Source organism: Lytechinus variegatus, chromosome 6 (assembly GCF_018143015.1).
Source record: "Lytechinus variegatus isolate NC3 chromosome 6, Lvar_3.0, whole genome shotgun sequence".
NCBI classification, from domain to species: domain Eukaryota; kingdom Metazoa; phylum Echinodermata; class Echinoidea; order Temnopleuroida; family Toxopneustidae; genus Lytechinus; species Lytechinus variegatus.
Window position 1 is genome coordinate 15186728 of NC_054745.1, and position 16498 is coordinate 15203225.

The 16498-nt window shown below is 37.2% G+C and overlaps 1 protein-coding gene across 1 annotated transcript in view; it reads right to left on the reverse strand.

Annotated features, from left to right (window-relative positions):
• Positions 1-16498, reverse strand: part of LOC121417076 — a 44224-nt gene that overhangs the window by 14067 nt on the left and 13659 nt on the right. Inside the window, exons 5-9 of the mRNA XM_041610643.1 lie at positions 15678-16219; positions 14031-14211; positions 5144-5338; positions 4866-5023; positions 4402-4436 (exon numbers count right to left, since the gene is read on the reverse strand). Coding sequence (XP_041466577.1) covers positions 4402-4436; positions 4866-5023; positions 5144-5338; positions 14031-14211; positions 15678-16219 — 1111 coding nt within the window. The remainder of the gene's footprint in view (positions 1-4401; positions 4437-4865; positions 5024-5143; positions 5339-14030; positions 14212-15677; positions 16220-16498) is intronic.

Genomic DNA, 16498 nt, shown 5'->3' on the forward strand with positions numbered 1-16498 from the left:
TGGATTAGTGAGATAATATGTCTGCTCTTCATGATTTCCTAAAATCAGTCCTTAAAATGTCCATTTTTAAAATCTGGATATCAAATATTTCAGCTTGCGCTCGCATCATTTGGTTAGTGGTCTACGTGAATTCCTACAAACAAGCCTTGGAATGCCTCTCTTCAGGCGTGAATTTCCAAATTTTTCAGCTCGCGCTGGCAATATTTGACTAGTGAGATGCGTATGATAATCATGACTACAATGACTACAAAAAGTATGTCTTTAGGTGTAATTCTAACAAAATCAGCATGCGCTTGGCACTTGCATTAGATAACTATGGTGAGATATGTGTACTCTTAATGGATTCTTTTAAAAATAGTCCTTAAAATTTCCATGTTTGGGGTCAATATATACAAAAAAGTCAGTTCGCGCTTCGCGCTCGCTTCATTAGGTTAATGAAATACGTCGTCCTGAATTCCTAAAAAAAAAACCTTAAAATGTCCCTCTTCAGGTCTCAATTTCCAAAATTTTTAGCTCGCGCTTCGCGCTTGCAATATTTGATTAGTGGGATGCGCATTTTAATCATGGTTACAATGACAATTGCTTTATTTGTTTGGATACATATAATTCTAACAAAATCAGCAAGCGATTGGCATTCGCATTAGAATACTATGGTGAGATATGTATACTCTTAATAGATTCCTAAAATATAGTCCTTAAAATGTCTGATTGGGATCAATATATACAAAAATTTCAGCTCGCGCTTCGCGCGCGCATTGTTTGTTTAGCGAAACAGGTACATATCATGATTACAAAAATTTGCTTATAATTTTCCCTTTTAGGTCTGAATATTAAAAAAAATTCAGCTCGCGCTTCGCGATCGCATTGTGTGATCAGTGAAATACATATCCGTTTAATGACACTGTCCTTAAAGTATCTCTATTAGGTCAGCAAAATTAGCAACTGAGCGCGCTGCGCGCGCTCACTTGGTGACTCAAAATTTTTGCTGGTCCCCCCCCCATGCCGTGACCCACGGTACGCCACTGTTACATCATGTACATAAGTCTCAGACTTAGATCTATATCTAGATCAAATTCTTAAACACAAATTGCAATTAATGACAAGTGCTATGCTAGACTTTAGGGCTAGCCTAGATACCGATTGCTTTAACTTTATCTCACATCTGGACCTGTTGGTCAGTCTAACGTTGGTCTAACGTAGTAAACGTAAAGTTCGGAATTAAACAGTTCCACTAACCACGGCATTAAACAGGTCCAGATTCGAGATAAAGTCATAAGCGGCGGAAGCGGGGGGGGGGGGACAGGTCCCCCCTAAATTTGAGGTGGGGACCCCCCTAAATTTTTAGTCGATAACCTTTTATTTTTTTTGCTTGTCAATTTTTTTAACGTGTCCATAACAAAGTTTCAGGTGGACCCCCTTAAATGTGTTGGCCTCCGACGCCAATGGATAAAGTTAATGCTCTACCCGAGTCTAGCCATAGTTTAGCATAGCATTTTGTCTTGTCATTTATTAAAATTTGATAACGTCAAGAACGGGATAAAGATATAGATCTAAGCCTGAGGCCTATTATGTACATGATGTAAGGAAACCGGTAATTTGCGTGTACTGATTCATTCATGGGCATGGCATGCATCGCTAACGTGTGCCGTGGCCACAATTAATTTGGTTAATGTCCACGCGCATGCGTACTCTTATTCCGAAGACGCAAGTCATGAATATTCATATTTGTGCCCGAGGGGGGGTATTCTGAAAAGTCTCGTAAGTTTCCACTTAAATTTCCTTTTAAGTTACCCATTTAATGGAGCGCTAATGTACCTCCAAATTCGTATTCTGAAAACTCTATTAGAGCTCAATTAAGTCCCTTTAGGCCACTCCCCTACTGAGCCCAATTAGCCAATCAAATGTGCTCTTACAACGTAAAATTTTCTCCTAGCGCGCAGTGTCTCTTCACTTTGCTGCCTTGCAGCGCAGCGCCCGGCTGCTGCAGGTGCACTGCACCACGATCTTGATACAAATATTTTTTTGCTGAAAAATAATGCTTAAGCATTTGCATCGGAGATTAGAGGTTCGTTATGCTGTTGAAATTAACTGTTGTCTTTTCCCTTTCTCTCTCATTTATTTTACCTTTATGCTTTTCTCTTTTTTTCGAACGCGTTCTGATTTCACAACCCCCAATTTGAATCCATTTGTATAGCTTTCTTTCTTTTTCTTTTTTTTAAACAATATTTTATTTGCCTCTGTCTCGGGCCATGATAGTGGGGGGGGGGGTTCTTCTTTAAGTTAATTCCTACTTATCTTAAAAACTACTTTCATTTATATGAGAAATCTTCTTCACTAAAATTTGAATAAACATATATTTTAAAAATCAAACAAGCATAATTTTAAAAAAGCCGAAATTTTATTGAAATTTTATGTACAAACGTTATGACATTTATATGGCATCACTCACTATTTTTTTCTTTTGTATTTTATTCTACATTTGTTTAAATACTAAAGGGGGCTATGCTTATTTTTTCAATGTCAGAAACAAGGTTTAATTCATCCCTGCACATTACTGCATCTACCGTGATTTGGCAATTTCATTATTGTCAAAAAAAGTGTGCAAAAAATAAAATAGTTCATGATGCTAATAATAAAAGAAAATGTAGAAAAATAATAGTCATATTTTCCCCTATAAGTACACAAATATTTCTGTCTCCTCTCCTCCCCTTTTCTAATTTATTCATTACCAAATATAGTCCCTAGGCTAAATTCCTTCTTTTACTTGTTTCTATACAACCCCTTTTCACCCTTTATTCTATTCCCTTTTTAGCTCTCTCCTTTATTCTCTTCCTTCCTCCTAGTATTAAACCGATTTGATGATATTCATACGAAATAAAAGCCACATTTAGCAAGATATGATGAGACTTGATGGACCTCTTATCACCATTATCTTTCCCCACTGGAAAGTCCGCTAATTGAGCGCTATGAGACTTTTCAGATTACCAAGTCTCGTAACTACTCAATTAAGTCTTCGCGCGGTCAATGCGAGCGCGAAGCGCAAGCGGAAAAAAATCGAGATTTAGACCTAGAACGGGACACTATTCATGTTTTGTAAATCATGAAAAGGATGAGAAAGGAGGATTTTCCTACATTAATAATTCAAGCACAAAGTGCGATCAGAAAATTTTTGATATTGTGATCTGAAACTGGATAAATGAATGAACATGCGCGCGCGTTTCAGATTTAGACCTAGAATCTAGGCATTCTAAAGACATCTCTTATCATGAAAATAAAAGCGAGCGCGAAGGACGAGCTTAAAATATTTAATATTCCGATCTGAAAAGGGGGGTCAATTTCATCTTCATATTTCAAACACCTTGTAGGAAAATTGTAAAGTGGATATAAATCGCACTTGATAAAGAGCTGATATTTTTCATTATTACTTTGAGTTTGAGACATAGGACCGTGACATCCTTAGTACATGTTATCATATGAATATAATGACTATATATCTTCCTATTCATCTTGCTAAACGAGATTTAAAAAAGACAATTTGATTACTGAATTGATATCTTATTTATTAATGCATAATGAGGGCGAAGAATCTGATGATATTATGGCCTGAATACTGTACATTTCAAGCATTTTTTTATTATGAATAGGATGCATCAGTAATCAGTTGATATATTATTAACCAATAATGCGAGCGCAAATCACGAGCCGAAATTTTTGAAAAACTGTCATGACAAGGGGATTTTAAGTAGTTTGTTCTATAATCAATACTGAGACATACATAACCCGCCAATTAAAATGCAAGCATGACAGCGCTAGCTAATACGTTTTTGGCAATCAGACCTTAAAAGGGATATTTTGAAAACTTTATGGATTACATGAAAATAATAAGTACCTGATAAATAAAACTTCGCGAGCGCTCAGCGCGAGCGGAAAATGTTAATATTCAGAACATAAAACTTACATTTTTACAGAGCACTCTTTAAAAATCAATTAGTAAATCACACAAATTAATGAAAGTTTGATTTCCGAGGAGGATATGTTTTGTATATTGACTTCCAAATTTGATATCTAAGCTCCATGTTGAACAAAATATGTGAATCACTTAACAGGCAAAGGCGAGCGCGAGGTAAATTTGATACAGTGACATGAAATATTTTTTCCAAGTCTTCCTCTCATCTTATTTTATATACTCGTCTTCCTCCTCGTCTTTTTCTCTTTTCTTTTCCTTCTTTTTTTTTCTTTCCTTTTGTTTTCTTTTTTTTTGCTCCGAATATCATGACACCAAATTAGCGACCAAGGCGACGTTATATTTGATGTCGTACACTTTTCTTTGTATAGTATAGGATATTTTTAAAGAATGAAACATAAAGTCTTGTTTTCTCACATTTTGTAGAAAGTTCTTACCTCGATAAGACTGCATTTCCTCTACGGATTTATACCTGGACAAAATAAAAAAATCATACTGAGACATTGATAAGGAATTTATTTTTATTTCAAAGTTAAATGCATAACACACTTTGCCACCTTACCCTTCTTGATCAGAAAGTTTTACATGAAAATATTTCAGTTTCTACGCCGGACAGTCCTAAACAGCTCTATAGCAACGAATTAAATTTAATTAACTCCTTTATATTTTAAATCAATTTCGAACAGAACTATATGTGAGGTGAAATTCTTCAGCAATTATGTTCTACTGTAAGCAGTCACATTTATTAGTCTTCGGACTACTTGATATTTTGTTTCCATTAAAATCCAACATAATGTATGATTTCATGCTGTAGAACATTTACATGATCTCGTGTTAACACTAAGATGGTTGACGTTCATGGGCCTTCAAAAAAAAAAACATCTGTCCTAGAAATAATCACCTCGAAAAAATCATCTGTTTGATCACGTCATCCTTAGCGTAATGGATTGGTAGTTTGCCTGACCCATCTTTCACGTCTACCCTAGCACCATTATCAAGTAGATAGAACACCAATGCCCTCTCGAGTGTTAGGCTTCCATTGTAAACCTCATCAGAAATCTAAAATGAATAAGATAATAAAAAGAATTCTTCATGCGATGTCCGTTTTATGCTTATAAAATAGTAAAGCATTAAAGATTATCTAAGATTCATTACTGAAAAGTTCTACATGATACTGACCTTTTTCAGGGTGTCAGTTTCTTCTACATTTCTCTCTATTTTGTAGCAAAATTTGATGGCATTATGAAGACAGATCTGACCATCAATTGACGGCGCATTGATATCAGCTCCATGACGCATGAGCCTCTCAATAGCAGAGGTATGGCCAAGTTGTACAGCAGTAAGGATATCTATTTCTTCAGGTTGGACGGTGGGCTAGAGACAGAGGGAAACAAATAAAAAAATGCATTCATGAAACAATGTATAGGATGAATGGATACAGTAGAAACTAGGATTTCCATTAATTTGAATATGCTTCTTATATGATAGAGCATTAATATGAAATTTTATATCCATAACTGAAAACGTGTTGCTATTTGATTGGTCACTTGACTAATGATAATTTCACCAGATAATTAAATTTATCATTGGAGATCAAAATATACACAACAAAAAAAGTAAGTCCCCCCCTAAACAAACATCAATAATTTCCGAACCAATGCGAGTTTTTGATATATTTTTACATGAGCGTGTAGGTAATTTCATAAGCTACCCTATGAGTAAATGTTGTGGATGTAACTCACGTCATGCTTCAGTGAGCACCGTCAAAAGGCAAAAATTTTACTTTTCAAAAGTCACAAGCAAAATATCACGACTTTGATTCCATTGTATTGGAGCTAATTCCACATTCTCATCATGAAAACTAGTCAGAAGGCTTGGAAAGGGTACTTTCTAAAAGACGATACAACGTTTGAAGCTAAATTTCACGGTTGAATAAACTCAAGTCCAAATTTGCTATAATTGGATTTTTACACATTTCTTTCAATAAAAAATGCTAGAATATGATGACAGTTATTTTGGGGAAGACTATCTCCAACAATATTCACCGTTTCACGGTTCAATGAACATTTATTGGAAACAAAAAATGCGATTTTCAAATATCGGAGGAAAGTATTGCTTCATTTTTCTAACTGAAAATGATCTTTTCTCATTTTTTTTTATTTTCATGACCAATTAACATGCTTCAATGATTCAAAGGTGTCAAATTAAACATTTACGCTTGAATGAACATGTGGAATGTGATTAGCTCTTTTTCACGTTTTCGGAAAAACTGCAATTTGTAACTATGGATATCTGTCACACACCTCCTTGCACAGTTCATTTGATTTGATGTTTATGAAAATCCCGATGTTTAATGCATCAGTGAGCACACAATATTCGAAAATTATGCAAATGAGAAGAAAGTTCAAGGCCTTGGCCCCACTCTGTACCGAATCGAATGGTTATTTTGGTGTGCGCACATTTTGGATAGCGTTACTCTGAAGCCATGTGCAAAGTTTCATGAAAATTTCTGTTGGCAGAAGTAACAAAAACCGTCCATGAAACAAACCCTCATTTCCTATTTGTTAAAATTTTGACTTCCTCTCTCATAGACTTGTGTACATTATGGGTGCATATGTTTAAGCTTACGTAAACCCCTTATTCAATATGGTGGAACTTTTTTTCAAGACTGTCTTTAGCAATGTCGTTTGGCAGTAATGTTTATCAACCTATGGGCAGAATTCTGTGCAAAAATGAAATCGATTTGTTTGTTTATGGATGAGTGAGCACGCATCAAAGTGGGAAAATTTGTATTTTCAATGACACAGCCTCATTTTAAAGGGTAATAAAGTGAATATTGGGGGCAAATTTGGTTTGAAAAGTGTCTTTAATTGCTGTTGTTTTTATCATCCATCATTTCTATCACCAAACACTTTCCGAACTTTAGCCATTTCATGGTTGAGCGAGCACATTCGAAAATTTAGGAATGAATACTCTTTATACTGCATAAATGTATTCTTTTCCTAACAATTTCTCAGGATCAGTTGAATGTATGGACAGATCAGTGGTGGATCCAGAATTTTAAATGGGGGAGGGGCCTATAATCGGGGGAGCCATCAACATTTTCAAATTTTAAAATGATCTAACAAGTTGTAAAAGATAATACCCCAAAAACCCTATGATGACATGTTACAATACAGGGGCCGCAGAGCAGTTTTCAAAGTGGGGGGGGGGGGCTGACCATGCCAAAAATCACAATCGTATTACATTTTTGTACTTGCTTATGGAAAAAAGTGGGGGGCTGAAGCCCCCCAGCCCCCCCCCCCCCCCCTCCTCCCCGCGGCCCCTGCAATACATCGTGCTCACTAAACCATGAACATACGATATAAAAATTTGGTCTGAAATGGTTAAATGATGGATAGTAAAACAGCATAACACTATAAAGTTCACCTTAAAAACAATTTTTGCCCAACTTCGTATTTGCACTATCTGAAAAACGACTCTTGTGACTTTCAAAAATGGTCATTTTTTAATTCAATCTTTAATTACTCATGCATGACTCAACCGATCAATCTCATTTTTCCCCAGGAGTTGCTTAATGAGTGTATAAAACCACCCATGAAATATCATATCTCAAAATAACTCGGTTCAAAAGTTACAGCAGTTTGATTTAGGGGGGACTTACTTTTTTTGTTGTGTATAGTTCGTGACGGCAGAGTAGAATATATATATTTTTTTCTATTTTGCGTCCGACTGAAAACCACGCAATCACTTGTGCACAGCACACGACGGACTGCCTCCACGGCCACCGGGCAAGTCTAGTGATGCAACGGCGCAGACGATTATCAGGGATGCGCTTAGCGCTGCGCATTCAACACAGGTAAAAATGCAATGCTAGCTGAATCACAAACTCTCAGATAACTAGAAGTCATTATAAACCTCTCTTTAAGAATGTCCAATGATCTGTTCCTCTGATTGGTCAAAATTGAGTTCATGTAAACGACCATGCCTGGAAAACAACAAACTATGATGGTAACCAAGGGCAACGGGTATAGTTAACAAGATTTCTGCCCGTTGCCTCCTGACCCGCCCTTTAACGACGGGCATAGCAAAATATGGCTGAGATCCCCTTTTGATTGCATGCAAACTGTGGCTTTCTGCGGTGATTGCGGATACCATAACTATCCGCGCGATTTGATCAAAAGCTTCAGACAATAATTTCGTGCATTTACGCGCTTATTGCGCAAATGCGCGCAACGGATATGACATATCGATGGAACGATGCCGATCTTTGACTTTTGCTTCTTAATTCCTGTTATTATTTTCATGCGTTATTGAAAAGAAAAACTAACTTATTAAGGACATAACGGATGTATCAATCATCAAATCTTGTTGCAATTTGTTCAAATGCATGCTCGAAAAAAGTGAGGCGGGTGAAAAGATAAGACAGATCACTGCTGCATTTCTCTATAACGTACTCAGTCTACTCGTTAGGTATGACAAACGACAACGTTAGGTAATGTTAATTGTCTTAAGATCTAAAGTTAGCTTAGAAGTTAAGAGTATATTAGACTCTTAGCTTTGAAGTTAAGAGTAGACTCTTAGCTTTGAAGTTAATAGTAGACTCTAGATCTAACGTTAGGCCTAATGTTCCGTTTAATCTTAAATCTAGTTCTCTAGAGATCCAACGTAAGGCCTAGATGATCTAATTGTTAATGGAGATTTATTAAAGACTGTTATTGTTAACGTTAGGTCTATTCAGACCCTAATTTGGTTCTTAAAATATGTATCAGTATGGACTGTTTGATATTCGACTTCGAGACCTAACGTCAGGGGCAGGGCTTAGTTAAAGAAAAGTTAGGGCCTATGTCTAACGTTAGCGTGGGGCCTAGATCTAGGGGTTTTAGGCCTAACTTGTTAAAGATCTAGACTAGGCCTAGATCTAACGTTTAATTCGGTTCATAAAATATATATGGACTGCTTACATATTCGAGACACGGTTGTTTCTTTCGGGTCGCGAGTACCGCATCGGCCAGACCATGCCCTCTGGCAAAGCCCTAGGGCATAGTCGCGTTGTGGTCCCCTTGAGCCCCTAGAAACAACCATGCCTCTCAAAGCAGTCCATATAAAAAATAGCATCTTGCTTCTTTATAATGAATTGCATGCGTGATAAAAAATTAATGATGGCCATCATTCAATCATCGAATGAATCGGGCTCCTTGATTAATTAGAGCTATAAGCCGATCTAGATTTTGTCCAGATCATAGAGATGGGTCAAATAGGACGATAATACCAATACATTTCGTAAAAACTTTAATATGGAAGGGATATAAAGCATTCCAATGTGAATTGGAAATATTTTATCCTCGGTTGGTCAGGCAATGTTTCTTTTTTTAGTAATTGCCGAACCAACCTCGGCTAAAAATATTTTCACTACACTTTCTCAAACCCGGTACCATTGGCGTAGGCAAGGGTTACAGGTGTTATAGCCCCACCCTTAAATTTGTTTGATTCCCAACCACCCCCCTCCCTCCCCCTGCTAAGAATTCAGCCCATCGAAGCTCAATAAGCTTTAAACCAACGAACGTAGAGGGCAGCAACACACAAGCGTGTTGCTCTAAGGAAGGTCAACTCCGCTCGAATTTTGTGACCACTCTAAAAAATAAGGGGGACTTTTTGGAAATTTATCGAGTTGATTTTTTTTCATTTGTTAATTTCAAATATTTTTTAATGAACAATTATTAGATCGGTTATTCTGGGTAGAAATATTAAAAATATTAATTTTATTTTTAAAGAAATTATTTAGCTTAAATAATCATGATTTTGACATTTTTTCTCATATTGGAATATTAAGTCTATGACGAGGATCCCTCTTATCTCTTATTTTCCTCTGCTGAATTTCGATGCACCACTAATAAATGCATAGACAACCACCGTAATAATCGAGGTCATTTTTCTGGCCTGGGTGCGCCGAGTTTGGGCCGGTCGCGTAGCTAACTAGTGACGTTGATGATTCGCTGGGGCTTCAGTCGACTCGTCATAGATCTTCTAGCAACAAAGACAATGACATATAATTTGCCTGGTCTGATTTGAAGTGCAATTGCTTCAGGGCTGATGTTTATCAACGATGATTGTTCAAGGTCAGATTTCAAATTTTAAATTGCATTTGACTTTTGAGTCTTTAAATCTTAATACAAGGCGCTTAATCCCCGAAATCCGGGTCTAAATTTCAACTTCGAGTCCGAGACTATGGACGGCGAAAAAAAACCCATGCATCGGATGCATTGCATTGGCTGCGCGCTGCGCTGCAGCTGAGCTGCCCAGCCATGCAGGCGCTGCGTCGCGTCGAAGGTCGATAATCATTGAGTAACCAAACTTCCAAAGCCAAATTAAAGCTTGAATAAACGGCCACCTATTCACATTTTCCCTGGTTTTCTTCAATAATTTCTAAGAAAATCAGCCAATTGAGGGAAATTGATTGCAACATTACATCGTTTGCAGATTGCCATCATCGTTTTGCGTTAGACTTAACCTTAGGCCTAGTTATCTTACAGATCTAGGCTTAGACTAGAAATGGGGGCTAGATAGATTAGACCATCTTAATTTCTGATTTGGGCAAAAAGGAGATTTGATAGACAGCATCCATATCTTAATTTGACCATTGATTCTGTGCAATCAATGTTTAAAGACTTTCATAATTTGTTTGCCATATTGCAATTGGTAAATTTTCCTGGGCCTGCATGGCCTGGGCTTAGCTGGCAGAACGCGTATTCTTTTGGGAGAAATTTCGAAAGTGAATGGTTGACAAGTTACCTAACGGTAACTTGCCAACCATATAATCTTCTAGATCTAGACTTTACCCTGTAGGCATTTAACGGACTAAAAAAATCATAACCTCCTACGCGGCAGCTAGCCGATGAAGGCTGGCCTTAATTGAACCAAACTAAGCTTGCATGGACCAACCCTCAAATGGTCTAGATTTAGGCGTCCTACTAAAAGACAATGTGGAATTCGTCTGTTTTCAGTTTATTATTATTTTAGTATTTTCTTATTTTTGCATAGAATATCTCATACCAACAAGTCGTGCCAGATCTATTCTAGATCTACTTAGATATCCAGTGTGGAACAACATCTTCAACAAACAGAGACTGGTCAAAGTATTTGTCTACACTAGTCTAGTTAGACAAATAAAAGTTAGATCTTTAGACTTGGGTCTATCGATCAACTAGACAGGAATAACCATCGTTTCTGGGGATTTATTCAACAATTTCTGACATTTTACTATAATCTCCCTCGGTGAGCGAGCCAGCGCAGTTCAGCAGAACAACCAAAATACAGAGACTGAAGCTTTTGGTCTATCGATCAACTTGATCAAGATCTAGGTGAGATGTAGACTTAACTTATTACTGATTGGAATGTATTTCTAAATTTATAAGTTTTGGGGAAAATGGTGAAAAGAAATGAAAACATACTACTGATAGATACATGAATAATTTTTTAAATACCCATTGGCATTGCTGCCGGCTCTAATAAATAAATAAATAAATGAGTCACGGCCTATATGAACTGCAGATAAATGCTGATCGACGCCTAGCAGAACAAGTACCAGTGCTAGACCATAGAGATATTTCTATGTGCTAGACTAGGGGGTTGAAATCTAAGCAGACGACGGAGCATAATGTAGCTTTAGCATAGAATGATGATGGGTTCAGCGAAGAGCCCGGAGAAAATAAGGTGGCTATATTCAATCCCGAAATGCTTTGCGAGTGGTCACAAAATCGTCTCGGCGCAAATTACCTAATACAGCCGTCTGGTGAAATCGCTGATAAAAACAATCACCGATTTGGTAATGATTTTTGTTTCCTGAAACTTGCATTTGTAAAGTTTTAAATATCAAAGTATGTTTTCATATTTATGTATATCCCTCAACATATTTTTTAATGTTATCTTTGATATCGTTGTAGTCATATTCTTTCATATTTGTTTCTTGATCACTACTAATTTTTTGTTGTATTGGATCGGCATTTGATTTCGTTGTCATGAACAATAAAATATGCGCGCAGCTCAGTTGCATGCGCGTATCGAGTTGACCTTCCTTAGAGCGACACTGCCGTGTGTTGCTGCCCTCTACGTTCGTTGCTTTAAACCTATCTAGGCAGGGGGGGGGGGTCGCCCGACCTCCCCCCTCTCATTGATTCGCGCAATATTTTCAACGCGCGATTTTTTTCAAGTCTTGCGCATCTTTTCAGATCAAATTTGCGACGCCCGGATATGCGGTTCCGAAATTACACAACATTTTGTAAGTATGGTGAGACTACCACATATCGACCCCCTCTTTTGAAACCGACCACCTTGCGCGCGTTAAGATTATTTCGTATTACAAACGATACGCGAGGGAGAGTAGGCGCAGTGTCCATAGAAACAGTAAGAATCGATTTTACGAAAAAAAGAACAAAAAGTAAAAATTGTATTGAGCAAACCCAAACCCCGCTAAAAAAACCCCCAAGAAATTAGATAGGAAACGGCTTTAGAACAAATATCCACCGTCAATCGTAGAATCATTCGCCGGAGCTCGCAGTGGAAGTAGTGAGGCGATCATTCAGCACGTTGATGTCATAGAACTGATTTGAGAGAGTAAAAATATTTCGCCACCGCAACAAGAATCGGCCGTAAACTTAATGTACCGCGGGTGGTCAGTTTCAAAATACGGGTGCAAATGGAAAATCGTCGCATTCGTTGTTCGTCGATATATGCGAATCTGATCAGCTCAATTTCTGCACAAAAGAGACGAAAACTGCGTAAAATTGATGAATATTTTCGCAGATACGATGCTTAGAAGATTAGGTTGTCTATAAGGGGTAGTTCTAATCATACATGTCAGACCCAAAATTGCTCAAAAACGTGATTTCGTGTACAAAGTCAATACAATTGTGTTTTCAACCAAAAAATAAAAAACGTATTACCATTTTTTCGTTTTGCTTGTGTTTGCTGTTTATGATCTCAAAAGAGTCCCCGAAAAATAATGAAAAACAAAAAATACATAAGAAATTGCAAAAAACAATAAAATACAAAGGAAATTGATCCGACATCGCATTTTTTTTCACTTTCATTTGCTGAGAACACCCCCCAAAAATTACAACACTTGTAGCTTTATTTAGGAAATTAGAGGGAAAAGTATGAATTTGCTTACTAATTACGCAAACATTAGCATAATCAATTAATAGCGATTTGCATGAAATAAATTAATACAGAAATTTCGAAGATTATGTCTCAGGCAACCTGCCTGCAAATTTTCAGCGCGATGGCGTGATCGACGACCGAGATCTCAAGGGGGGGGGGGCTGCTTGGGAGGCCCTCGGCCATATGATCTCCCAAAATATCCCGGCCTAGATAGGGGTAAAAAGACCAGGAAACGTTTAAGAGGGGTAAAATAGTTGTAGATTAACATTAATGCATGTCTTAATTGATCCAACAAATCTTCACACGGATCCTGACATTCTTATTATTTTTTTGTAAAGGATTTTTAAATAAAACGTATTTTCTTAAATGGGTAATATAATACTCGAGAGCGACTTTTCCAGTCCTCGGCCTCGCCCTCCAGTGATTCGGCGTAATCCTTGGACTCGTTACTTGCAGCTTCGGTTGATAGGCCTTGTTGATGAACCTAGGAATTAACCGTGTCCACTTATTTGAACATTTAATCTGAAGTATTATTTTCTAATAATAATTCTTAAAGACATGCGGAAATCGTGCGATAACGTAAATCTAAATACATTCACAGGTCAACAGCTTGATCTACCGTCAGTCCAACATTGTTTCTGATTAAATAATTTCATTACAGATTGCTATGACAAATTTCAGGAAATGGTATTATCAACACCATTATGATTATGTATAGATTTTACAAACCAATAGGGCCTATATTGTCCATATGGGCACCATATCTAAGCCAGCAGTCATATTGGACGGCCCATATAAACCCCACATGGGATATGGGTTCAAAGTTATTTGGGGTACATATGAATAATGTAGGGACGCAGATTCGAACCCAGTTGGGGCCAATATCTGAGACATATGGGTTTCCTACCTGGGAAGTTCGTGACTGAGAGTCGAAGTTGGAGAGTCGTGACTCGGACTCAGCGAGATGTGACTCGGATTCAGGGAGTTGTGAACCGGACTCAGATAGTTGTGACTCGGATTCGGTCTTTGCCTCGGAAGGTGGTGACTCGACTTCAACACGGTCGACCGCGTTTGGTGATTTATAAGAGCTGTATTGACAGAAAGAAAGAAAATGGAATGTTGACTAATTTGAAGTTATAATAAGTTTCTATAAACAATAAATGACAAGATCATCAAGCTAATTATTTTCGTGCTGGAGTTTTCAAAATAAATTAGCCAAAGACGATCTCCGAAAAAATATTCTTCATATTAATAATCTTCTGGGTTTTTTAAAAATATATCATAGGATTATCAAATTCATCCACAATCATTCCTTTAGATTTGAAATATTATATTGATTATTATACCCATTATTGATGGACTCAAAAGTGAATTGTCAGCTTCTTTATATATATATATATATAGATATATATTCTAACATGGCAGCAGACTGAGGCTTTAAACACTTGTTTTAAAGTTTGGATAATTTTCTACCAATTATTTCATTGTGAGAATGCGAGTGAAAAAAAATGTTTTCATGGATAAATTTTACAATTTAAATGGCAGTTCAGTTTGATCGACAGCTGATCAAAAGAAGTTATTTTTTTGACAGACCTGTTTAAAGCATGACATGGAATGAATATATCAGGATAAATTGTCCGCTATGTACATTTTTGATATCCAACGTCTAAATTTGAAAAAAATATGCTTAAATAAAATTTGTCGAGACCATTTAAAGCGGAAAAACATTGTTGCTTTCAACACCTTGCGCAAGTACCAACATAGTAGGCAGGCTTTAATGATCTGTTTGTCACCCCCCCCCAAAAAAAAAAAGGAAAAAAAGAAATAATCAAACTCATATGATTTTTGTTTTCATCCCAGATTGTAAAGCGACAAATCGGAAGCAGTTTGGTTCAGAATTCCGTTTTTGCTTTTACCGTTTCGAAATATGAAGACCGAATAATCGTCCATCTTATTCGCATAATTTTAGTTCATATTTGTTTCGAGAAAATCAGCAATTTTCTAAGTTGTCATTACTTATTTGTTTCGAGAAAATTGCTGATTTTCTCGAAACCAATATGAACTAGAATTGATTTTTTTAAAAGAAAAGAGGAGTAAAAATCAAACAAGCATAACGCTTACATGTTCACCAAGGTCGGATGTTAACTAGTTAATAAATAGTTTACATCCGGCCTTGGTGAACATGTTTAGCGTTATGCTTGTTTGATATTTAATCCTCTCTTCTGTTTTAAAAATCAATTTTCTTTTTATAGGTGAATTTCTCCCTCTATTCGATTTCATTAAAGAGTAAAATTTAGATGGATAAATATGAATCACCTTAATTTGAAGAGAAGATGATACACACTAGAATGGTGATCATATTTTAGGACAAAGACAGCCAGGGGCTCGTAACACAAAGATTAGCGATGAATGGCAAATATGGGAGAACACTTGTGATTGGTATCTGGTCAGTATTTTGCGAAAAATGCGCGTGTAACATTGATCTTGATTGGCCAATTCATTTAGCGATTAATCGCTAATCTTTGTGTTACGGAGCCCAGACCAATATACTTACATAGACTTCAGGAAGGGCAGTTGCGTCGTCCTGTCAAACAGGTCAACCATAATAGGTTCATATTTGTCCATCTCCCCACAAACAAATAGTCGCCAATGTTCCTTTGTATCATCTTCAAATGAAAGGGTAATCCCTTGAGATGTGTATTGTACTTCATTCATTACATCTGATGTCGGTGCTGTCGAATGCTGAAGTGTTATATTGACCATGTCAATATCGTGTGGATATTCTGTCACTTCTTTCATCGGCTTGGTATCGGTTGTGATCTCGAAAGTGTTCATGCTTGTATCTTCGATTACGAGGGATACATCAAGCTCCCTTGCATTAGGTAGAGACGATAGTACACTTTTGTAACAATTTAGTGTCATTCTCTCGGCTGTCAGGCGACCGAATGATGGGAGCTCAGGAAGAGATGATGGAATGCTTAGATAAGAGTCTGTGAACCCAATAGTATGTAAACTGGGGAATGACTTGAGACATGACCACATTCTTCTCGTCACGTCAGCAGTGAGTTCAGACTCTTCGGACGTTGTTATTCTTACCTAGTTTTAAGGTATATGAAAAAGAGAAACTACGAGTGAAAGATGTGTCAGCACGGGCGTAACTACGGGGGGTGAGTGCTGTGCCCCCTAGGTCCCCCCCCCGACTCGGAAAAAACGGTGGGGGAATAGGAGAAAGAAAAAAAGAGGAAAAAGCAGGAAGAACACGAGTAGAAAAAACTAAGATGAAGGGAAGACCCCCCCCAAAAAAAAGTGAAGTGCCTCTGGCATTCTCACCTGCACCACGCGATTCAATATAGCAGTAGTGCTGTCTTTGAAACT